General features: G+C 41.6%; 1 protein-coding gene across 1 annotated transcript; it reads left to right on the top strand.

The window, feature by feature from the left end:
* The first annotated feature begins 2,439 nt into the window (after positions 1-2,439).
* Fdx1 (ferredoxin 1) lies at positions 2,440-20,166 on the top strand. Its single transcript, XM_005069530.4, has 4 exons — positions 2,440-2,765; positions 8,512-8,636; positions 16,663-16,792; positions 19,835-20,166. The coding sequence occupies exons 1-4, from the start codon at positions 2,569-2,571 to the stop codon at positions 19,947-19,949; spliced, it is 567 nt and encodes a 188-aa protein (XP_005069587.1). The 5' UTR covers positions 2,440-2,568; the 3' UTR covers positions 19,950-20,166.
* Positions 20,167-23,963: the final 3,797 nt, after the last annotated feature.

Genomic DNA, 23,963 nt, shown 5'->3' with positions numbered 1-23,963 from the left:
GCTTTTTATGTTCTGTGGAAACAAAAGCAGAAATTCTTTTCCCAAGTAACCTGTCCTTATATTTAAATTTAGAAGTCAAAGCATTTTCAAAACATGCAAGTTGGATTAATTTAGCAACATTAATAATCAATTGTCTTTTAGCAGTTTTTGTTTCTTTCTCAGCAATTAAACAATTTAAAGACACCACAACTGTACACAGTATCCAGACTCTCTGTGTATTTTCCATTCTATATACTTTTATCTTTTCCTTAATACCAGTACCTCCTTTATTAACTGTTACCAATTTTTAATTCACCCACTTTTAATCCACCCTCCAACTAATGGTGATCTCTCAGGGTCCCCTTTCTTTCCTGACCTTGGTGCCAGGTGAAGGCCTGGAGATTTAATCCAATCCACCCTCCAGCTGAGGGTGATCTCTCAGGTTCCCCTTTCTTTCCTGACCTTGGTGTCAGGCGAAGGCCTGGAGATTTAATCCAATCCACCCCCCATCTGAGGGCAATCTCTCAGGGTCCCCTTTCTTTCCTGACCTTGGTGTCAGGGAAGGCCTGGAGATTTAATCCAATCCACCCCCCATCTGAGGGCAATCTCTCAGGGTCCCCTTTCTTTCCTGACCTTGGTGTCAGGGAAGGCCTGGAGATTTAATCCAATCCACCCCCCAACTGAGCTCTCAAATAAACCCTGGAGATTTGACCATTCAATTTTACTGTTAGAAGTTGAGGTACCTGTTTAATTCTTTTCTTTCTCGAGTCTCTCCTCCCCTGAGTCTTCTTTCTGGCCCATCTTTCCCAGTCTTTCTAAGTCTCTCTGGATCTCACTGGAACCTCCAATCGTGGCGCCAGCACCACAAGCAACTCCAAGGTTAGGGAAAGAAAGACCAGACCAGTTGCCCTTGTAGGCTGACCAGCAACTCACAGAGACCTGAAGAGGGCATGTGATCCTTTAGAACTGGTAATAGAAGTTCTTGTGAGCTACCCAACATGGGTGCTAGGAAACAAACTCAGGTCCACTGTAAGAGCAGCATTCATTCTTGACTGCCAAACCATCTCTCCAATTTCTGTTCTTTATAATTTTAACAAACACACAAAACCATAAATACTAACAGGATTTCATGTGATGTTTTTATGTGTGTATATATGCACACATATGTTTACATAGTATGCACACTGTGATGTGTAAGTCAGATCTGGTGTGCTGTTCCACAGGGAGTTAACTGTAGATAATAACCCACTGTACAATTCAAAAAACTAGATGGAGTTTTACAGTTCACATAAGAATAATAAATGTTTGAAGAGATGTGTTCAGACTGATTTACTTTTGAAATATTTATGTGTATGGGTGCCTGTGGAGGTTAGGACAGTGGATTCCTGTGGAGGTTTGAGTTATAGGCAGTTGGGAGCCAACTACTGTCAGTGCTGGGAAGCAAACTGAGGTCTTCTACAAGTTCAAGAAGTGCTCTTAACTTCTGAGCCATATCTGCAGCTCTAGAGTAATACTCCTAAATATATGCACATGCACCATGTGCATGCCTGGGGCCAGAGGTGGCTGGAAGAGGGCTTTGAATCTCCTCGAACTAGAGTGACAGACAATTGTGAGCTGCTCTGTGGCTACCGGAAAACTGATCCCAGGTTCTCTGCAAGAGCAACATGTATTCTTAACCTCAAACCTCCAAGTCCCGTTGGAGTATTCAAGTAATCTTTTACTATGTTCAGCTTGCTTGCAACATGTGCGTCTGTCCTTCAGCACCTTATCAGGAATGCTCAAGACGATGCATTTATCACTCATGGTTTGTGACGCATTTCGTCGGTCTTATTCACCTAACCTCCACAACGGCCCTGAATGCGAACTTATCCGTGAGTTATGGAAACTGTTATCCCGGAGAATAATTCAACCAAGGTCTCTCTGATCAACATAGGACTTGGGTTTGAATGTCTGACCTCAAAATCTATTTCACAACTTACTAGCTATTATTCATCAAAGAAAAAAAAGTTTCCTGTTAAGTTTCAGGGTTTTACACACTCAGTTTGTCAGTCCAGGCTGAATAGTTTTACCTGCACCGAGCATTTTTTTCATCACCCCTAAATAACGAATATTCGTTATGAGATTCAGCTTTTATCTATGCCTCTCTTTATAAAAATGCCCATTGGCATTCTAAAACTTTGTAAAATCTCTCTGCTGCCCTGGGTAGGAAAAGCCTAGAACTCCCTTTGCTCTAACTTTAATTCTAAAGGTGTTGGAAACTGCGATATTTTGCTTTGTTTTGAGGGAGTAGGACAAAGGTGGTTCAGTTAACCGGGAGGCTTTTTGGACAGCCTTTGACAAGCAATTGCTCCTGAGTGCAGATCCTACTGCAGAGGAGGTTCAAGGTGAACTTCTGACCCGATTCTAGGGAGCCGTGCTTGGTCCCGCCCCACGGAGGCGTGGCAGGGGTGGGGCGGGACGCGGTCTCGGGTTATAGGACAGGGAGGGCGCTCGCGGGACTGTAGTCCATTCGAACCCGGACGCGAGGTTCACACGGGACCCTCTGGACTGCGCAGGACATCGCAGGCGCCGGAACCTTCCGACCGGGCTATGGCGGCCGCTCCGGGCGCCCGACTCCTGCGCGCTGCCTGTGCCTCCGTCGCTTTCCGTGGCCTGGACCGTCGCTGGCTGCTGGTCTGTGGGCTCCGCGCGGGAACTGCGGTCCCTCAGTGGACCCCGAGTCCGGGCGTGCTCGCAGAGGCGGGACGGGGGCGGCCGCTGAGCGTGTCTGCACGCGCGTGGAGCAGGTGAGGCGCGGCGGCGAGCGGTGGGTCCTAGCGTCCCGCGGCCTGCGTTTCCGCCCTGGGCTCCCTTCCGCCTCATGACGCCAGCGTTTTCGGGCCTGGCTAGGGCGGTGTGGGGCACTTGTCCCGGGGCTTCCTCGGTGGGGTGCCCGTGTCGACTTTACCGTTGTGATTGTTCTCCTGGCAAGGCTGGCACACACTGGCCTTTTGTGCTGCCTTCCGCTAGGGAAGGGTTAGGAGCGCCTGCCTAGTGGGAATTAGGTAAGGTAGGGTTTAAACCCGCACCGACTGAACTTCAGCCCCTGTAGACCTAGAATGACAGTGTTGCCCTTACAGGATGGTTTAAGGGATAAATGACTTCGTACAGGTGGCCTTGGTTTCGCACCTGGTTGAAAATGAGGGCTCAGTAAGCAGATGCTTCTTAGCAACGGTTTTGGGGGCAATAGTGTAGAGAATTCTGTACTAAACGTTCAGAAAGTTGAAAAGATCCCCACAGTGTACGATTTATGTGGGGTGTATTGTTTTTTAAAGGCATTGCACCCTTGGGTTTACTAAACATAAAATTTACTTAAAGTTTCTGGGTGTGGCGACATGTTGAGAATTATATAATGTCAGTGGCAATACAAAACATAGCTGCTGCTTTCAAAGGAAAGATGAAAGCTTTTTCAAAGCCAAACATGAGTGCCCATGGTCTGGAAATACAGATTAACATTTCCATGAATCGTATGTTTCTCTATGGAAGAACTCAGCTCCACTTTTGTAGTCACAGGCCCAAAGAAGGTCACAAATCAATGTATTTGTAAAACATGTTGAGAGTATATCAAATGGATTATAGGATTTTGAACCTATCTTACATCTTTAGTGTTAGGATTGGAAGCTGATGGTCTATTAGGACTACACATTCCAAAACTTACTTATCTGGAAATCATAGAACTCAGAAACAGTGTTTGATAATACATGACCATGAAGGGTGTCAACAATAACCCCAGATAATTTTGGCTGTTTCTAGATCTATGGCAATCCATCTTTTCATAACCACAAATGTCTGTGGTGTATCTGTGTGCAGGATATTCAACACAGATATGGCTTCTTCCGAGAACTTCTGATCATAGAGATTCCTGCCAGCTGTTTAACTCCAGAGTAGAGGATTTGTGCACCCCCCTCCTCCCTCTCCCTCTCCCTCTCCCTCTCTCTCTCTCTCTCTCTCTCTCTCTCTCTCTCTCTCTCTCTCTCTCTCTCTCTCTCTCTCTCTCTCTTTCTGTGTTTTGCATGAAGTAAGAGGGAAATCATGGGAACCATTCGGTCCTATTTCCCCTGGTCCCTCTGACTATTCATCTGTGAATGCCTTAATTTCTATGGTAGATGCTTTCTGGATTGAAGTTGTGACATATTGAATATGATCAGTGTAACTAGTATATAAGGGAACTTAAATGGTTTTGCAAATTGATTCCCACGATTTTGTTGTTAGGTTTTGGATACTGTGATTCTTGACACAGCCATTGGAGCTTCAGGTAGATTTCCCAGCTCTTAGTATGCCAGACTCTTGCTGTTAAGACAGCAGCTCCCAGTCATATGAAGTTATTGAGCATTAAGAAAATTGAAGCCAAGTAATATTTACAGTTCTGTTTTGTAGTTATGCTAGCTACACATTTCGAGTATTTAGCATGTGGTGAGTGACTACCGTGTTTGGCATTGCCAGTATAGGACATTCCTGTTTAAATCCAAAGTCATGTTGGACAGCAATTCTAGAAGCTCAGTTTCAAGTTCCACATCTGTATAAGCTCTCAATAAGTGAATGTTGAAAAGCTTTTGTTTCCAAATACCCTGACATAGTACTTGATATTTTGCAGTAATTTGATTACAAAGGGCTTCAACATATATTACTTGTCTGTACTTTTAAGACAGTCCTGTGAAGTAGCTAGGTAGGTGAGCGGACATAAAGTTTCATATTACCTAGCTGGCAAAACTAGGCCTAGACCTTGAGTAGGTTTTGTGCCACATAGCAGGGGACAATCTTTCTTCTTGTAATGCTGTGGTGGTTGTAACCAGGGCCCTCTTTCCTGTCAGGTGTGTGAGCTACCGCAAGGCTGGTAGCTCATATTCCATGAGTCATTTCAGAGAGCAAAGGTGATAAGGGAAGGAGGGAGCCATAGATTGGCCCTTTTTCTGTGCCTGGGCCCGGAGTTATATAGTGGAAAAGTAAGAGTTATCAGCTTGTGGGTATCGATCCATTTGGAAGTTCTAATGACCCTTTCACAGGGATCACTCAAGACCATTAGAAAGTATAAATATTTACATTACAATTTGTAACACTACAAAATTACAGCTATGAAGTAGCAATGAAAATAATTTTATCGTTGAGGGTCACCACAACATGAGGAACTGTATTGGGAAGGTTGAGAACCACTGTTTTACCCCATTAAATCCGGGGAGACCTATAGGACTTACAGCCTTATTAATGTCTGCTGGGGTTGACTGAGCAAAACAAGTAGCTCTTTAATTGGTGATGAAGGTTTAGAAGGATTACATTTATTCTGCTACTTGAAATCTTTTTTTGTTTGTTTGTTTTGTTTTTTGGTTTTTCGAGACAGGGTTTCTCTGTGGCTTTGGAGGCTGTCCTGGAACTAGCTCTTGTAGACCAGGCTGGCCTCGAACTCACAGAGATCCGCCTGCCTCTGCCTCCCAAGTGCTGGGATTAAAGGCGTGCGCCACCAACGCCCGGCTGCTACTTGAAATCTTACTTAGTTCTTAGGAGGAGGTGTGGGGGGTGGTCTGTACAATTGACAAATCAGTCATTGAGTGTGAACAGACAGACATTAACTCTGGGCAAGTATATGTGTATAAAGTAGACGTTAACTCTGGGCAAGTATATGTGTATAAAGTACTTCCACAAACTTCCTCTATTTTAACTGTTCAACTTGTTAAATTAAAAACAGTTTAACCCAGGGCTAAGGACGTAGCTCAGTTAGTAGAGTGCTTATGTATATGTGAAGAAGCCTCGTTTGATCCCTAGGACCATGTAAAGTGTGGGGGGTGACGTACCCCAACATTTGAGAGGTGGAGCAGGGGGATCAGAAGCTCAAGGCCAGGATAAGTAGGGTTCAGTAAAACAAAAAAAAAGTCTTTTAATGCTTTAAGAGTGGAGTCACTACTTTGTTTTATTTATATATAGGAGTGGTTTCCATGGTCACTTCCTTAAAAGTGCATGTTAGAAACAAGACCAGAAGCTGTGTCTTCTGGCTTAGGTTCTATGCTATTTCTCTTGAAGAATTACCTTTCCCTCTCATTTGTGCTCCTTCCTTTAGCAAATCAATTACTAATCTTAGCATTTGTTAACTAGGGTTCCATGCCTTTTGTACAGTGGTTCTCAACCTTGGTAACACTGTGACCCTCTAATACAGTTCCTCATGTTATGGTGACTCTAACCATAACATTATTTTCATTGCTACTTCATAACTGTAATTCTGCTACTGTTATGGATCGTAATGAAATATCTGCTATGTGATATCATATCTGTGAACCGCTGCTCTTATACATATTAGCAGTCCAGGTTCCTAGCAATAGAAAGAAATTTTGGGGGTTTTAAATAAAAGTTACTGATCTGTGTTTGAGTTCTTCTATGACTTAGGCATTTCGAATATTGTCAAACTATAAGATAAATGTCTTGACGAGAGACTGATATTAAAGTGATTTGGAATTCCTTTGTTATAAGTTTAGCTCTTGTGTGTTCTAGAATGGCAGTCCTAAAGCCCCTGGTTTTAAATAATTCCATAATCATCCTCCCCCATTTACTGTGGCTAGCCTTCCAGGATTTTTCCATGTCATATCTCTCTGATTTATATTGCCATATGGCTTGGGGACCGTCCCATCTGGTATTTTAAGTATTAAAAGCCAAACAAGTTCTAAATGTTAGCTCATTTTCAGTTTCCACAAAGCTCTTTCTCTTAATCTTGGTAATCCTAAATTAATCCCAATTGCCCAAGATGAAAATGTCAACCTCTCTAACTGTGTGTGATGGGGGTGGGGTGGGGAGGAGCATGGTATGCACACACGTCTTAATAATATATAAATGAGCCGGGCGGTGGTGGCGCACGCCTGTAATCCCAGCACTCGGGAGGCAGAGGCAGGTGGATCTCTGTGAGTTCGAGGCTGGGCTGGACCGACGGCCTCGAAAACAATACAGAGAAACCCTGTCTTGTAAAAACCAAAAAAAAAAAATATATATATATATATAAGTATATATAAATATATAAATGAATTCCTAAAGTTTCCATTTTGCTATGGAATCTAATTGGCTCAAGTCATTGCCATTGCCCTACATGCTTTTTTAATATATGTTTTTAGAGAATCTCCTAGCCTTGAGGGCTTTGTCATTCTTAGCTGTTTTACCGTGAGGAAAGAGCATAGCTGTTGAGTAGTTTAGAGTGGCAGTTCCCCAGCGTGAGGGTATTTGTCTTACAGAGCTTAGGTTGGAACTGAGGCATAGAAGAACATTACTCTGACTCCATCTTTGAAGCCTTGCAAAGAGTTTCTTTTTGTGTCTTTTGACCTTGATACCTGCCCTAAGGTTGGGCCTTTTAAATCAGCAGGATCTTTTATCCAGGGTCATATCGATACAGCATCATCCCCCGGGGGGGGGCGTTCATCTGACTTATATGTGAATTCTGATGATTGGATTTGCACTTCTGAAGGATATTTCTAGCCCTGAAATTACTTGATTCTACTTCTAGGGATGTTGGCTTTTAGGGTTGGGTAGCTATTGCCATCTATTGTCAGTGGCTAAAAATCATAACTGATTAAAGTGCTGGGGGTGGAGGAGAAATCTCCAGGTGTTAGTATAAGGTCTTGCCCACATTTTAAATGATGTTTGGTAGAAAGGAAAGCAATTTAGATTTACTAGACGATTGATAACATTAAAAACACATGCAGTGGTATGTTTCTTTCCAGAATTCTGTTAGTTTGGAATACATCACGTGGACTAAAATGAAATGTTCAAAAGTAAATCAACTGCTCCCTGGATCAGATTGTCACAACCAGACACCTACATAGTCGTGACCTTGTGGCTAGCAGAATGATTTGCCTTTTTGAAACTGACCACAAATAACCTTGAACTTGTCTCTTAGAGCTATGGTCACAGAGATATTGTTTATCTAAGAGCTTGCAAAAACAAAATAGGTTTCATGAACTGAGAGTGTAGCTCAGTGGTCAAGTGTGTGCTTAGCATGTGTTAGGGTCTGGATTTAATCCCCGGCATGAAAATCAAACCAGAATCACTGTTGCCACCACAAAACCCAGTAGACTTCCTGGGTGGTAATGATTGCTGAGTGTTTCAGAGATCTGTGACAGGTGGGTAGACAAAAGTCCACAACCCACCAGACTGCTGGATCCGGAAGTAGTTTTTATTTCTTTTAAAGTGATAGAGCTTACACTCAGTAGGTGGGGTAGAAGGATAGACCTTGGGTTTGTGCTGTCTTCTTCCTTCATGTGTATTTATTCATTTGGCCTTGCAGATTAAGATTAAATTTTTCCTATTTGTTTACTTTTGTGGGAGTTATGTTGATGATGTGTTGTGGGTATCCATGACACATATGTAGAGGTCAGATAACCATGTCTTGGAATGAGTTCCAGGGAATCCAACTCAGGTGGCCAGGCTTTCATGTAAGAGCCTTTGTTTGATGAACTATCTCCCTGACCTTTAAGTTATATTTTGAAATTACTAAAAATATTGAAATGCTGCTTCCTTTCTCAGCTCAGAAGATAAGATAACAGTCCACTTCAAAAACCGTGATGGCGAAACACTAACGACCAAGGGAAAAATCGGTGACTCTCTGCTAGATGTTGTGGTTGAAAATAATCTAGATATTGATGGTTTTGGTAAGTGTTCCTGAAACTTCCAAGGTAAACTTCTGAATAGGTTTCAAGGTTTTTTGTTTGTTTTACCTTTTAAACTATAACATTCTCTGTAAATATTGTCATTTAGGGCTTGTTAATATTTTTTGTTTTGCCCGTTGGTGGTAGCTCATGCCTTTAATCCCAGCACTCGGGAAGCAGAGGCAGCAGATCCCTGTGAGTTCGAGACCAGCCTAGTTCCAGGACAGCCTCTAAAGCCACAGAGAAACCCTGTCTTGAAATACCAAAAAAAAAAAAAATTATTTGTAAAGATTATTAGAGAAGGGGCTGGAGAGTTGGCCCAGTGGTTAAAACCACATTCTGCTTTTCCAGAGGATCTGAATTCTGTTCCCAGCACCCAGGTCAGTTGGCTCATAATTGCCCTAAATTCTGACTCCAGGGCATTCTACACCCTCTTCTGCCAACACTGCACACATATGGCATACACTCAGGCAGAAACATACTCACATAAACATATAAAAAACTCAAGATGGATAATAGAGTGGCACTGTTTTTTACTTTTAGAAGAGAATTTAAATAGCTATGTGACTGAGAAATCGATTGTGGCCTATTGCCCACTGTTCACCTGTGCTGCAAGCCAGCGAGTGTGGGACAAGTGGAAGACACAGGTCAGAGGTGGGCACACCATAGCACAGAGCAATTCTGGAGAGCTTCCATCTAACTTTAGATGTCATCCTACCTTCTTCTCAGGATGGATAACATAGTCTAAAGAAAAGCAGTGTGTAGAAAGTTTTCATTTCTTTACTTCTGACCACATTGTCTAACCACATGTACAAAGCTGGTGTTTCCAAACTTTCATATCACACCTTGGGGAAGCACTGACTATGTCTAAATGGTTCTTTGCTGAGGGTTCTTTGACTCATTGCCATCTTTGTCACCTGAGAAATGCAGATGTTTGTGCTCATACACAGGTAAAAGATTCACATACATAAAAAATAAAATAAAAATATTTTTCAAAATACGCTTTGGTCTGTAATACAGCCTGACTGTTTTGCTTCAGGCCCTCACTGGGTTGATCAAGATGCACAGCTTGGTAAGAGCGGTGGTGGTGTGGCATTTTAGCCCTATCGCATCCCATTCTGTGAAACAGCAACAAGCTCCCAAGATGACGTGCAGTGCTCAGCTGTCAGAGCTCACCATGACTCCTCCCTGCCTCCCTTGAGCAAATATTCTCTTCTTCCAGTTTCCAGGCTTGGTCAATTTTCATTTTCCTAGAATCTCCTCCCTCCTCCCGCAACACACACACCCAATCTGTAGCATTCTTGAGAAGTAGCAACCCTGCAATTCTGTTGTTGATGAATGAAAACTGTCCCCTGTGTGGCTCCTGGAAGGCAGACTGGGTTCAAAGTACTCAAAGAAGTCCCATTCCCAGAATATTGTCATTGTTATCATTGCTTGTAGTTTCTTAGAAGAGCTCCAGTCCAGAGAGTTCCTTGATCCTCCTTGCAGGTTGTTGTGTGATGAGATCTTTGTCTATAGAGCATTCGCCTAAAATGATCAGCTTTGTCGGTTTGTGATGCTAGTTGGGGTGAGGGAGAAAGCCTAGCTACACATTGAAAGGAATACCCACAGAGCGAGATGCCCATAAGAGGCTTTAAGAGGCTCTGGGGATCGAGAAGATACAGACTACTCTCTCATCTCTGGCTGACAGAGAGGGCTCTTACAAGCAAGATTGAAGACTAACATTCAGATTGCTTGGTTGTTGATGTATTTGCCTAGTCACCTGAGCCTCTTGGCAGAACATGGGAAGCCTCTTGGCACCAGACATGTAAACCTTTGGCCACTAAGCTGGGAGTCACTCTGAGGAATGTGAGCTTTAGAGGATTTGTCTAGAACAGTGACTAGATAACATAGCAGTGACCACCAATGAGAGCAACTTCAGTACACTCAGGCAGGGTGAGCTCCTTGTTCCCAGTTTCCACATTGTGGTATCTGCCTGTGTGTATAAAAAGAAATTCAAGATACATGAAGAGCAAGGTATGGCCCTTACTTGGAAAACAAACAACTGTTAACAAGGAAACCCAGATGTTAGACTTATCAGACAATTTTTGTTTGTTTGTGTTTTAAATAGGATTTCTCTGTGTAGGCCTAGCAGTCCTGGAACTAGCCAAATTATTAAGTCAGGTTTGAAAACTGTATGACAGTGTTCTTCGTCATGTTCTAGACTTATACATCTATATGTGTGGAGGCTGTTAGTGCTCTGTGAGAGCATGCAAAAGAAATTGCATTCTAGCCTTTGAGAACACTTAGATAAAAGCTATAACCGAATGAGGCTATTTATGTCATTTTCTCTGCAGACTCACTTTCACTTTTAGGAAGAGACACTTGTCCTAGGCAATTTACTACAGAGATGTTTCTAATAGCTTGCCATCTACAGAGAACAGATATGAAGTCATAGACTGTAAGGCTGTATAGTTGTTTAAGACAATTCAATAGGAGTTTTAAGAATTAAATATCAGAAGGAAGGTTTTTGTTTTTTTTCCAGACAGGGTTTCTCTGTGTAGTTTTTGGAGCCTGTCCTGGAACTAGCTTTAGTAGACCAGTCTGGTCTTGAACTCACTGAGAGCCGCTTGCCTCTGCCTCCCAAGCACTGGGATTAAAGGCATGTGCCACCACCACCCAGTCCCAGAAGGAAGTTTTGGTTTTTGCTGCAAAAGTCCCTCTTCTGTAGGTTGCTTTTCTGTTGCTGTGATGAAACACCTGGCCACTATATCTCGGGATGGCCTTGAGATGATGTATCTGACTCTGGCCTTGCAATGATGTATCTGAGGCTGGATTTGAATGTTTTCCATCTGTGTGTACTGGGAATATATGAGCCACCACCTGGTTTCTGTCATGCTTGAGAGTAGAATTGAGGTGTCATGTATGCCAGACAAGCACCCTACCACCTGAGATACATTCCCAGCTCCAGTTTATTGGCTTCTAACTAGTATTTTAGAGAAATAAAAAATTGCTGTGAAATACCAATTTTATAAAGTGTTTGTATACGATTAAATTCATAGTGTGTGTCAAGGTTGAAACAATATTTTCCCTATCAACTCTTTTTTGGTGTGGTAGGGTAGAGTTTTCCTGCCTAGGTTTGTCTAGTCCACCACTCTCACAGTATTGTGACTTTGAGCTAGGATCCTGACTTCTTACCTTGTCTTCTCACCTGTAGAAGGGAGCTAATATTAGTATATACCCCATAAGATTTCTGTAAAGATCAAATGAGTTAATTCAAGTGTTCAAATGCATCAGGATCTTTTCTGTTGTGTTAAAAACACCCTTGACCAAAAACGACTTATGGAAGGAGTTTCTCTTGGTTTACTACAGGTGCAGGTGGGATATCCATAATAGAGAAGGAGACATGGCAGCAGGTGGCCATAGCAGGCAACTCACAACCACAGATGTGAAGCAGAAGGAGTGAATTGGAATTGGGGGAGGCTGCAAACTCTCAAAGCATGATGCAGTGACATTCTTCTTCCAGCAAGGCTGTACCTCCTGAAGGTTCCATAACACCCCACCCCAACCCAGACAGTATCACCTGTTAGGATCCATGTGTTCAAACACCTGAGCTCCACACATGGCTGAGTCCATGCTTCCTTCCGTGTCTGCACATGTGATCTCATCCTTTCTGTGGCCTTAAGTCCTTCCTAAATGCCAATAGAGATTAAATTTACATCTTTGGCTCAGTTTTCTCCTCTGAACTTAAACTTGAAGATTCAGCTCCCTATTTTACATTTCTTTTGGAAATCCCAAAGGTATTTAAAGCTCAAATATTTGATTTTTTTCAACATGTATTTATCCCTTCCAACACATGTGTATAATATTTGTGTGTGAGTGTAGGCACACACATGCTATAATACATGTGTGGAGGGCTGAGGACAGGTTGAAGGAGTTAGTTTTCCTTTTCCACCATATGCATTATGAGCATAAACTCAGGTCATCAACCAGATTTGGCAACAATTGCCCTTACCCACTGAGCCCTGTTGTGGCTAAGAATGATATTTCTAAAACAGCTTTTGATCCCATCCTTCTCCTAAAGCAGCCTTTCCTCCAGCATTTCCTATATCAGTAATGAGCACTGTCCAGCCACTGCAGCCTGAAATCCAAGCAGTATTTGTTTTCCTGAAGATCCAGCACATCAGCACCTACTCTAACCCTCCAATAGCTCCTCTTGACTCCATCCTTATATTTATTACTTGGCTCTGGTAAGCCATTGCACACCTGGTCCTGTGAACCTGCTTCTGATTCTGAGCCTTGCAGCTGGGGTGATTGCCAGGACACACATCAGCTATGTCTGTTCTCTGATTAAAACCACAGAGGACTTCCCAATGCACTTAGGACTAAATCTGGATTCCTCATTGGCCTAAAAGGCTACACATGATATTCCTCTCACTGCTCTCCCACGCTTCTCCATGCCTCCTTTTCCTTCTTCCTGTTTTGGCAATGCTGATCTCTTAGAAGCTTGAACTCACACTAAACTCACACCTTTGAGACCTTGTGTACACTTTTCCCTCTGCTGAGACGGGGTCTTCTCTCTCCCATCCCACAAATGCTTATTTACTATTCTGTGTCTATTAAGCCTGTTTGTATTACTGTCAGGCTGCAGTAGCTGGACAGTGCTCATTACTGTCATACAGGGGAAATATGTAGCAGATGATGACAAATGCTGAGGAAGAAATGACTGGATTCGGGGATGTATGGTATTGGGTTCAGGTAACAAAAGAAATCCTCCTTTGCCCAACCACCCAGGACATAGTAGGGCTTCTCTTGTTACTCCAGCCCATTATGAGCTTGCTTTGCTTGTAATACCCAGTCTGCAATAGTTTGTCATTGTCTGCTCTGTCTCATTGCCTTGTCTCATGTCATCCATTCATAGCATTTACCACATTTTAGTAATAACATTGATTCGCTCCTGTGACTTTCGTCCATTTGACTCTGAGAAGAGATACAGTCATTCTTAGTTTATTCATTGTTGTGTGTGAAGGGATGAGTAAATGGATGTATCAGAATGGACAGTTGCTAACTTGGGAAGCAATACAATGCATCAGTATTCTTGCTACCAACTTTTATGTTAATAATCTTTTCAGTATTGTGTGTTGCAGTATTCTTCCACTTGGGGGCAGTTACACATCTGTGATTAAATTTATCTAGCTTCTTTCAAACTTCTTTCTTCTGTAGTTTTCATGTGCCTATTTTATGATAAGAGGTTCCAGTAATGTTTATAGAAGTCTGTATTTCTGCTTCCCTTACACTTACTGTTGTTTTTCTGATATGCTTCATCATCCTTTGGGCAATACAAGTTCACATTTTCAGTGTGTAACTTACCACACAGCTGTATTCTAGGTTTCATTTAGGAAAGGGGTTAGGTGTGAGGGTGACCCACCTTTCTTTTCAGCATCATAAGTGAACAAAATGACCCTCATACAAGACTCACATGTAGACAACTTCCTGTCAGCAGCACTCAGATTTCATAAATGGAAAGAGAAGATTTCATATATTTGTAACAGTGTACTTTTATTATTTCTATTCGTTCCTACATCTCTCTAACTTCTTTTAGTGTACCCTACCCTATCTTCCTCTTAACTTCATGTCCTCCTTCTTTTGATTACTAATTACCCCCTGAGATCAATTAGTGCTGCTAATGTGGGATGGGTATAGGGCCATCCATTGGGGTATGGACAACCTACCAGTGTCATATCCTCAAAAGAGCATGAATCTCTTTTTCTCAGCAACCATCAACTGCCAGTAGTTCTCCTGCCAAGGGTGGGGCCTCACAGGCCCCTCCTGCATCCATGCTGGCATTTGGTCTGGCATGATCTTGTGCAGGTAGTCATAGTTGCTGTGAGTTGGTGTGTGCAATAACTATGTCATGTCCAGATGTCAGCATTTCACAGAGTTCCTCCTCAACCAGTGCTTACAGTTCTTTCTGCCCCCTCTTCCATAATGTTCCCCGAACCTTACAGTTGTTTATATTGGCTCTTTGACCAGTTAGGAGGCTTCTGCATTAATCACTCACTGCCTACCGCCAAAACAAGCTTTGCCGGGTGGAGGTGATGGCACACACCTTTAATCCTAGTACTCAGGAGGCAGAGACAAGCAGATATTTCTGAGTTTGAGGCCAGCCTGGTCTACAGAGTGAGTACCAGGACAGCCAGGACTGCACAGTGAAACCTGTCTCAAAAACAAAACAAAACAACAACAAAAACAAATAAAAAGGAAAAACAAGTTTGTCCCACTGGAGTTGAGAACAAGAGCAACACAAATCAGAGGTTCTGAACACCAATATTTAGAAGACCGTTTGACAGCTAAACAAATAAGCAAAACAACAACAGTAAATTCCTAGGGCCTGTAATTTCAATCAGATTTACAGGACTCCCTTCTGTGAAGCCAAATTAAAATCCAGTTGGAAAGTTGTTGGTTACCCCATGACACAACAGTCATGCAAGTATTGCACCAGTGTGCACGTATTGCCAGTCTGGTTAGTATTGTAGCATGCAGGGTCTAGTGCTGGATGAGATCATTGATATCCCCCACCTTCCCCCAACAGCCTGAGATTTCTCATCATTTCCAAATAGTAATTATCACAACCTGCCAGATACGTTGCCAATGTATATTTATTTGTACTCACGATTCTTGTAACTTCCAGGTGAAGTTGGTATAGTTACTATTAAAATACCTGAAGCACAGAGAGTAAAGAAGCCTACCATGCATGACATAGTAAGCAGAAGAGGTGGTTAAAGGCAGGGAATCTGGTGCCTCATTACTTGGATCCTCTTGAGGCTATCAGCTATCACTGTTTTTAAGTGGCCTTAAAAAACTAGAGTGTTCTCTCTCTCTCTCTCTCTCTCTCTCTCTCTCTCTCTCTCTCTCTCTCTCTCTCTCTCTCTCTCTCTCTCTCTCTCTCTCCCCCACCCCCATTCTGGTGCATGGTATGAAGTACCTACCTTGTTGAGGCAGGTTTCCTTGTTTCTGTTTCTGCTGCTATGTTGTATGTATACTCCAGGCTATCTGGCTAGTGAACTTCTGGGTGATCTTATGTACAAATGGGTGTGTATATGTGTGTGTAGAATCAAGTATTTGCTCTAAAAATGTTAATGATTTGTTATCATTGTATGTTTATAGACCTGTTTTATTTGCCTGTATACCTGTGGTCACTTAGAAATTTCTCACTTGAAAATGGGTCATGAGTGGAAAAGTTGAGGAAACCTTGGCTTATATAGTTGGGTTTCTTTGTGGGGAGTTTTCCAAATGAAGTCTGAGACCGTTTCTTAGAGTCTGTCTTGATTTGCTTGGATGACATGATTTTGTGAGTTTACTTTGTGCGGTGCCTGGCACGTAAGAGGAGCTGAGTAAATAACTGTTAAATTAACAGTTTAAAAGCAATAAGAAGCCAGCAAGATGGCTTCTCAAGTAAAGGCACTTGACACCACATCTGGTGACTAGCATTTGATCACAGAGACATGTGCACAAGCATTCACAGCACACACGTATAGTCAATACATAATTTAAAAATGCATTATCTAAATCTGTGGTGTATCTTAAAATGTCCTGTTTGTTAGGTCTGATTACTCAGAGGATTGAGAGGGAAGAATATTTAGCTTTATTTAGGTGTAGGGTTGCTGTCTTGGATAACACTAGTCATTATCAGTTGCTTTGAGTCTCTCAAGGTAAGGTGAATTATGTACATATGACTATATACATTGCTTTATATATTTAAGAATACATCTTTATGTGTATGTGTCTCAGTTCTGAACTTGGATATATTTTAGTACTAGAATTGTATGGCCTTCATGGTCCCCTCACAGTACCTCTTTGTGAAGTATTGTGTGAGTGTCTTCAGACAGTGTGTGGGCTTGAGGAGAATCTGTTTCTGGCTTGTGGTTATTCAGTAATGAAATCCTTCCATTTAGTACTAAAGCGGATTCTGAAATATAGAAGCTTTTCAGAGCAACCATGTGTGCACTGCTGCGGTGCACAGCATGTTCAACCTCTGCTGCTCTTACAGGTGCTTGTGAGGGAACTTTGGCTTGCTCTACCTGCCACCTTATCTTTGAGGATCATATATATGAGAAGCTAGATGCCATCACTGATGAGGAAAATGACATGCTTGACCTGGCTTATGGACTAACAGACAGGTGAGTAGATTTTGTTGGTTAGTTTTGTTTGAAGGACAGGATTTTAACTGTTGGTCAGGGTGGTCTCACACTTGTGTGTGCTGAGATTACAGGCATAAGGCATAATGTCTGAACTGTCAGGTAAGACTTTAAGGCTGCTTCACTGTTGCTGACAGCCTGGGAAAATCTGCATTATATTCCTTTGGGTCTAAGATCCTACCTATGAGTAGAAGTGCCTTTGTAGGAAGATAACAGTCATGAAGTTTGAACATCCTTTGGGAGCATTCCTTTTTCACTGTCCACAATTGGCCTCCATGAAAGTTCCCTTTTACAAAAGTCAATTAATTGATAGTGATATAATTTCTAAATCCTAATACATCTTCCTTAGTCTATTTTTATGCCAGGAATTAGTATTTATACAATATCATAGGATGAAATTAAGTGGAATGCTTTTAATACTATTCTTGAAGGACAGATTTGATAATTGAACAAAATTATAGTGGAATTTTTTACCTGTCTTAGAGAACTGAGTTTCAAAAAAATTTAATATATAATAGTAATTATGTTAAGGTGAGTAGTTCTTTTTCTAAGTGTATATTAAAGTAAATTAGTCAGAGCTTATTAATTGGTAGGTAGAATTTCTTCTGAACATGGCGAGCTTCACAGTAGCAGGTGGCATTAGTGATACTATTTTTAATTATCCAGTCTTAGAGTCAGGAAGCCTTCTTCATGATTTACTGTTTCGAGGCATAATTAAGGAGGCTTATTGCTTACAGAGTGGGTTTTGTTTAACTGTATTTTGCTACCTTAATGAAGGATAACTTCTTAAAAACTTTATTAGCTTACATGTTCTAGGTTTCATATGGTGAGAATAAATTTTAAGCAATTATAGTGATAATGGTTTTATTAATTTCAGTTTGTTCCTTTTATAGTTCATCTCTCCCTATTTTCTGTTCTGTTTGGTTTTGGGTATTGAGGGCCTTGCCCATGCTAGCCAAAGAACCTTGCCTGCAGGTCAGCTGTGTCCCTAGCCTCCACCTCCCTTTTATGGAGGTGAGACTAATAGAACACCCCGGAAAGAAAGACAAGAGTGTCATCCCTGTTACATCCAGGCTTGCTGTGCTGCTGCCCTGACCCATGGGTGTGTGCTTGTTCTCCCCTCTCTGGCCTGCAGTACTCTGCTTCGCCTCACTGACAGTCGCTTTCCTTTCTAAATTAACAGTTCCTTAAAGGCCAGCATTGTCTTACTCATCATATATGAACATGTGGAGTGTCTGTCTCCCTGAGGCCTCCCAAGTCCTGTAAAATATGTATTGCCTTGCCATGGTTTTTGCTCTTGCAGATAGAGCTTGATGTATATTGTCAAGACTGTTTCTAATTCTACAAAGGAAGACTACTGATGGGAGGTGATTTTTATTTTTTTCCCAACCATCAACATTCCCTTATTCCTGGACTCCTTATTCTTTATTCCAGGCTGCTTTTTTCCTGGACTCCCCAGTGGTGCCTCACTATATCTAAATTTATGTGTGTTGCCTCGGCTACTTTTAAAACTATAGTTTTCCATGCAATTTTTCTTTTTCTCCTTTTTTTTTTCTCAGAGGAGGGAGTTGGCATTCAATTGGGCCTTTAGCACATTAGGCAAGTGCTCTGTCACTGAGCCATACCCAGCCCATTTCCTGTCCTTGCCAGTGCTTCACAGCAGCAAGCTGAAGCACCCCCTTTACCTGAGATCTTCTCAAGTTCCCTGCCTCTTACTACATGTGAAATCTCACCCACCATCTGTCCTGCTCACAAGTATGGCTTTCTCCTCAGAGGGGCTTCATTTTCTCTCTGTTTGTGTGGCATTTGCCATAGTCTCATCTCATCTGTCTGTCTGAAAGTTCACTCCATACTGTTGACATTAGCGATTAGTCTCTTCAGTAGTCCTGTGAAGAAGTCTTCTATTCTCTATCTTGATGCTCAGCTGAGGAAATAATAGAGAGTCGCCTGTGAATACACTGTTACTGGTGGTTTGGGGCCGCTGGCCAGTTTTCTCTAGATCCTGTGCCTTCCTCTGAATACCACTCAAGTGCCCAACATGTGTTAATAAGAAAGCATTGAATCGAGTACTCCGTGTATACCCAGTAACATATAGTACAGTTCCCATTGACATTTAGTAGTACACCAATTGACATTTAGTACTGTACCATTGACATTTAGTGGTAGAAAATTTTACCATTATACATTCAGCAAATGCTTATTGAATTCATTAATGAAGCCAATGCCTTAAACATGTTTTGTCAAAGACAGTTTGATTGTAAGATTAACCTTTTTGTTTTTCTTTTTTCCAGTATTGGGAATTGAGCCCAGGGCTTTGCACATGCTAGGAAAGTATTTTACACTGAGCTGTATCCCAGCTCTTTATTTACTTTTTAAATTTTGAGATGGAATTGAAGTTAAATCCAAGCTGGAATTCTTACTCTTCAGCCCCGGCTGGCCCTCAGCTTGCAGTCCTCTTGTCTCAGCCTCCTAACATAGAGATTTGCATCTACTAGGTTCCTCTAGTGCTGGTAATTTTGGTTTTATAATACTCTTGGACTTATTTCAAAAGGTCAAACAATTTGGAATCAAAATACTTCTCTTACTCAGTTGGAGACACTGGTATATTGTAGCCTAGCTCACAGCTATGACACAGCAGCCACCTCATGTAGCAGTGACTGTAAGATGCCATCCGCTTTAAGACGGACCTTGATTTCAGAGATGTGAAAAGTATGGGGGAATACATTCTTATGATTGATGGTGTGAGTCTGTTAATTTCATTCTAGGGATGATCCTGAACTCCTGAACTGCCTCCATATAAATGCTGGGATTACATGTGGTTGCCACCATAGTTGTTTGGTGCTAACCCTCTGCTGCCCTCTACTTGGCATGGATGGTGGTTTCTGCTTTGGCCTAATGAAAACTTGAAAGATTAGCAAATTCCCTAACTGTTTGGGGCAAGAAAGTATAAAACTATCATAAACAACTGCATGCTTGTGAATGACATGTATTCAGTACTAAACAGCCTCCTTCCTTTCCTTGCAGGTCACGGTTGGGCTGCCAAGTCTGTCTGACCAAAGCTATGGACAATATGACTGTTCGTGTGCCCGAGGCAGTGGCAGATGTCAGACAGTCTATTGACATGAGCAAGAATTCCTAAGATACAATAAAAGGAAATATTTTCATGAAAGTTTTACCTATTTTTATAATTATTTCTCAGTATAAGTAAATGATTACACAACAGAATGTATGTGAGTAGCTGTGCTGTCTTAATTCAGTTTGTAGTACTGAAAGACTGCAGTTTTATTTTGATTAACTTATTAAAATGTCAGTTTAATTTTAGAAGACGGCTGACATAATAAACTCCTTACACATTTTACCGTGTGTTCAGTGATTTTAGCAAAACATTTCTGTGTAATATTACATCTGCTTTCTTAAGAGGTAAGTTTAAAAAGAGTGTCATTGGGGCTAGAATTCAATTCCTAGCACCCACATGGCCACTCATGGTTTGCCATTCCACTTCTACCTTCCACAGACACACGTGCATCTGGTATATAGGTGAAACATTTACACACATGAAATACACATTTCAAGAAACAATTTTAAAAAAATTTATAATTGTTCTTATTTCATGTAGGCAGTAGATCTCCATCTAACATAGCTCGACCATGGTATAACCAGAGAGTCTGTGCTTCTGGCTGTCAGTTTTATGTTCAGACTGAAACTGGAGAAATTATGAAGATCTTAACTGAGGTTGGCAGAGCTGTGTTACAGAGGACATCATGTGACCTCTCAAACAGTACAGACACAAGACTACCCAAAACTGACTGTGACTGACATAGCCCACTGGAACCACTGCAACTGGTCCTTTTCTTCATGATAATGGCATTTCTGTATTATTAGCCTTAAAATAAATCTTTTTCTGTTGTCCACCTGGTACAAGGACATATTCAGAAACTCTACTTAGGGATAAAAGGGGTGAGAGTTAACCCTATTCAAGGGAAATCTTGATCTGTTCCTGGAATTCTGGAGTGTGCCTTAACCTAGGACTAATTTCCCCTTCCTTAAAATTTGCCTGTAATACAGTGTCTCAAATCCCATGCTACCCATCTCTTTCAGGAGCCTTCACTCACCTTTGGGTGTGTCCTTTTGTATTATAATAAAACTTTTCCTCAGTTCTTTCTTTGTCTTAAATTTGTTCTTTTGATGGCAGAAAGAACCTGGAAACACTGGAAAGATGCCTAAGTCTGCTCTGACTTCATCCACAGGCAGTGGTATGTATGGTAGTGTTTAAATGTATATGTGTGTGGAAAAGACACTTAATTGCTGAGCGAAACACTTCATTTCAAAGACAGCAAAACCTTATAAATAAATATTTCAAAATTTTGATTCAGTAAGAAGTATAATCTGAATATTGATGGAGACTTGTGTCTGCTGACTAAGCTAGGGGAATAAGCAGAAGTGGATGTCTTTATTCTCTGTTACAAGAGGAGTACTCTATCCATGTAATCTTTTGAAAATAATGTTCACATTGTTTCCATTTCATAGAATGGAAATCTAATGAATTACTTCTGTGTCTCCCCAGTCATATCATATGATCAGGGTGCCATGTTACATGACTCAGGGGACACTGTTCTGTCTCTCCTTGTATACAGTCTGCTCAACAGTGTGCAACAGTGCCAGAAACTAGTGTGTATCTTCAGCACACTGATACGTGATTGTGTATGGAAGATGTCTGTATCCTTATCTAAACCAAAAGTAAGTTCACAAAGTGAACACAGTGTGGAATCAGACAGACTGCCATTGCACTGTAAGACCACGTTGTGCTCTTTGTAGTTAAGCAATTGATTTTTGGAGAAAAGCAGAATAAGGGAGTGGGAAGGAAAAGCACAAGCATAGTTTGCTTTGAATACCCTACAGCAGTTTGTTCATTTGAATAAATATGGATCAAGTGTAAAACTTGACAAACAGCATCATCTTGATGGATGGAAAGATAGGACATCTCTCTCATGCCTCCTCCTCACAAGGTTTAGGGACTTAGCAATGGAAAGGAGACAGAAAGACTAAGAGCCTGAGGTGTAGGCATTGGTAGCAAAACAGAGCTCTTGCACACGTGAACCTACAGAAGCTGTCACTTGTTGCACAAGGTCAAGCTAGCCAAAATCTCAACATACTTCGAGGAAGGATAACTTGCTAATCCTCACTTCTAGCTAAGGAATTACTGGCAATTGATGGCTACTGCGGAGGGAAAATCAATTTTCCGAGGGATGTAGTCCTTGAGATGCTACCACACTGTGGTAGATGGTCCTACATCCATGCACATGCAGGCAACACCATTATTTTATATGTTTGAGTGTTGGCTTGCATGTAGGTCTGTGTACCATACACACACAGTGTCCTTGAAAGCCAGAAGAGGGAGTTGGATCCCCTGGAACTAGAGTTAGCACTGTGAGCCTCCTCATGGATACTGGGAGTCAAACCAGAGTCCTCTGCAAGAAGAGTCAGTGCTCCTAACCCCTGAGCCATCTCTCTAGCCTCTGACTCAGTGAGTTTTAAAAGATGAGCAAGCGAAGATGGGAAGAAAAAGTGGTAGAAGGGATAGGGAGCTTATTAGAGGAAAGAGAATGGGGAGTGGGTTTGATTAAAACACATGCATGCATGAGATTCCCAAAGAAAAAAAAGGATGACCAAGAGGCAGAATGCCCTCAAGGAGAGCAAAACAACTATATGCACACATAATTTCCTTGCCAAACTGATCAATTTGCCAATATTCTGTATTTGTTTATTTTTGCTGTTCCAACACAGGGTTTCTCTATGTTACAGCTCTGGCTGTCCTGGAACTCAGTCTGTAGACCAGGGTGGCCTTGAGCTCAGAGATCTGTCCACCTCTGCCTCCCAAGTGCTGGGATTAAAGGCATCTGCCACCACCGCCCAGTTTTATTTATTTTTTAAATTAATGCAGAAATAGACACTAGGAAGATCTTGAATCATCTCGTGTTTGTTTACTGCTTAGTGACTAGAATCCTTTTTATATGGAGCATGCTGTATTTTGAAAGTTCTTCCAAGCAATTTATTAATTAGCATTAGTGTTGTTCTATAAAGATCATTTAAACTCACCTTTCCAGAGCATTTTAACACTGATACACATCATGGTCTAAATTACCTCAAATTATGAAAGTTCAAACCAGATGAGGGCTATTGAATAACTGGTTTCTATAAGGATGAGTTTTCTAGTTAGAAAAAAGAACCCTTTAGTATTTGGAGCATGTGTATTCTAGGTATTACTGTTTTGGCTTCTCTGTTGGTATAAATAAGTTTTCCCAAAAGTTCAGTGTTGTCAAACAATATCTTTTATTTCTTCAGGAAGCTTCTGTAAGCCAGGAATGTAGATGGCAAGGAGTGAGATGGTCTGTCTGCTACCCTATGTCTGGGGTCCACACTGTGGATAGAAAGTTGAGGTACTGTATCCTAGTTTGGCTTTCCGTTGCTGTAACATTGACCAAAAGCAACTTGGGAAGGAAAGACTTTATCTTACATGTTACTTTCCATCATGGGGTAAACGTATGCAGGAAGTCAAGACAGTAACCTGGAGGCAGGAATTGAAACAGACCATGGAGGGATTGCTTATTGGTTTGTTCAGCTATCCTTTTTATGCAGCCCAGATGCATAGCCCAGGAATGACCCTGTTTACAGTGGGCTAAGTCTTCCTGCATTAATGAGAGTTACTAAAATGCCCCCCTTCCACACACACCCCCAGGCCAATCTGATGAAAGCAAATCCTCAATTGTGACTTAAGTGAACAAAAACTAACTAGCTATGGTGGAATCATCTGCACACTTAGCCCTCATGACTGGATGACTGTCAGGCTTAGAGAGGGCTTTTGGCAGAGCATGCTGGCTGGAACACCCACAGTGTGGCCTGGCTTCCTTACACAGCAGTAGCTGAGTTCTAAGGCCAGGCACACCACAAATGGTGCACACTGAAGGCAGAGATACTGGATTTTGAAGCAAACAGCATTCTAAGCTTTTAAAGAGAAACTACTTGTTCATCTTGCATTATATTTTGAAGTACCTTGTGTTGACTGTATTATTATGTTTGTTTCTTTAACTCATACTATTTTCTCCCCTTGACTATTGATAGAAAGGGAGCAGTGACGGAATTTCTTTGAATTTTG

The sequence above is a fragment of the Mesocricetus auratus genome, unplaced genomic scaffold, assembly GCF_017639785.1.
Source record: "Mesocricetus auratus isolate SY011 unplaced genomic scaffold, BCM_Maur_2.0 Super-Scaffold_100022, whole genome shotgun sequence".
Classification (NCBI taxonomy): Eukaryota; Metazoa; Chordata; class Mammalia; order Rodentia; family Cricetidae; genus Mesocricetus; species Mesocricetus auratus.
The sequence above is the reverse complement of the archived record's forward strand: the minus strand, read 5'-3'. Positions and strand labels throughout refer to the sequence as shown.

What these genes read in the sequence shown, in the direction of transcription:
- Fdx1 (XM_005069530.4), top strand. Translation starts at nt 2,569, where the DNA reads ATGGCGGCCGCTCCGGGCGCCCGACTCCTGCGCGCTGCCTGTGCCTCC. An exon ending in TCTAGATATTGATGGTTTTG is followed by an intron (nt 8,637 to 16,662) that starts GTAAGTGTTCCT and finishes CTGCTCTTACAG; the next exon opens with GTGCTTGTGAGGGAACTTTG. An exon ending in GCTTATGGACTAACAGACAG is followed by an intron (nt 16,793 to 19,834) that starts GTGAGTAGATTT and finishes CTTTCCTTGCAG; the next exon opens with GTCACGGTTGGGCTGCCAAG.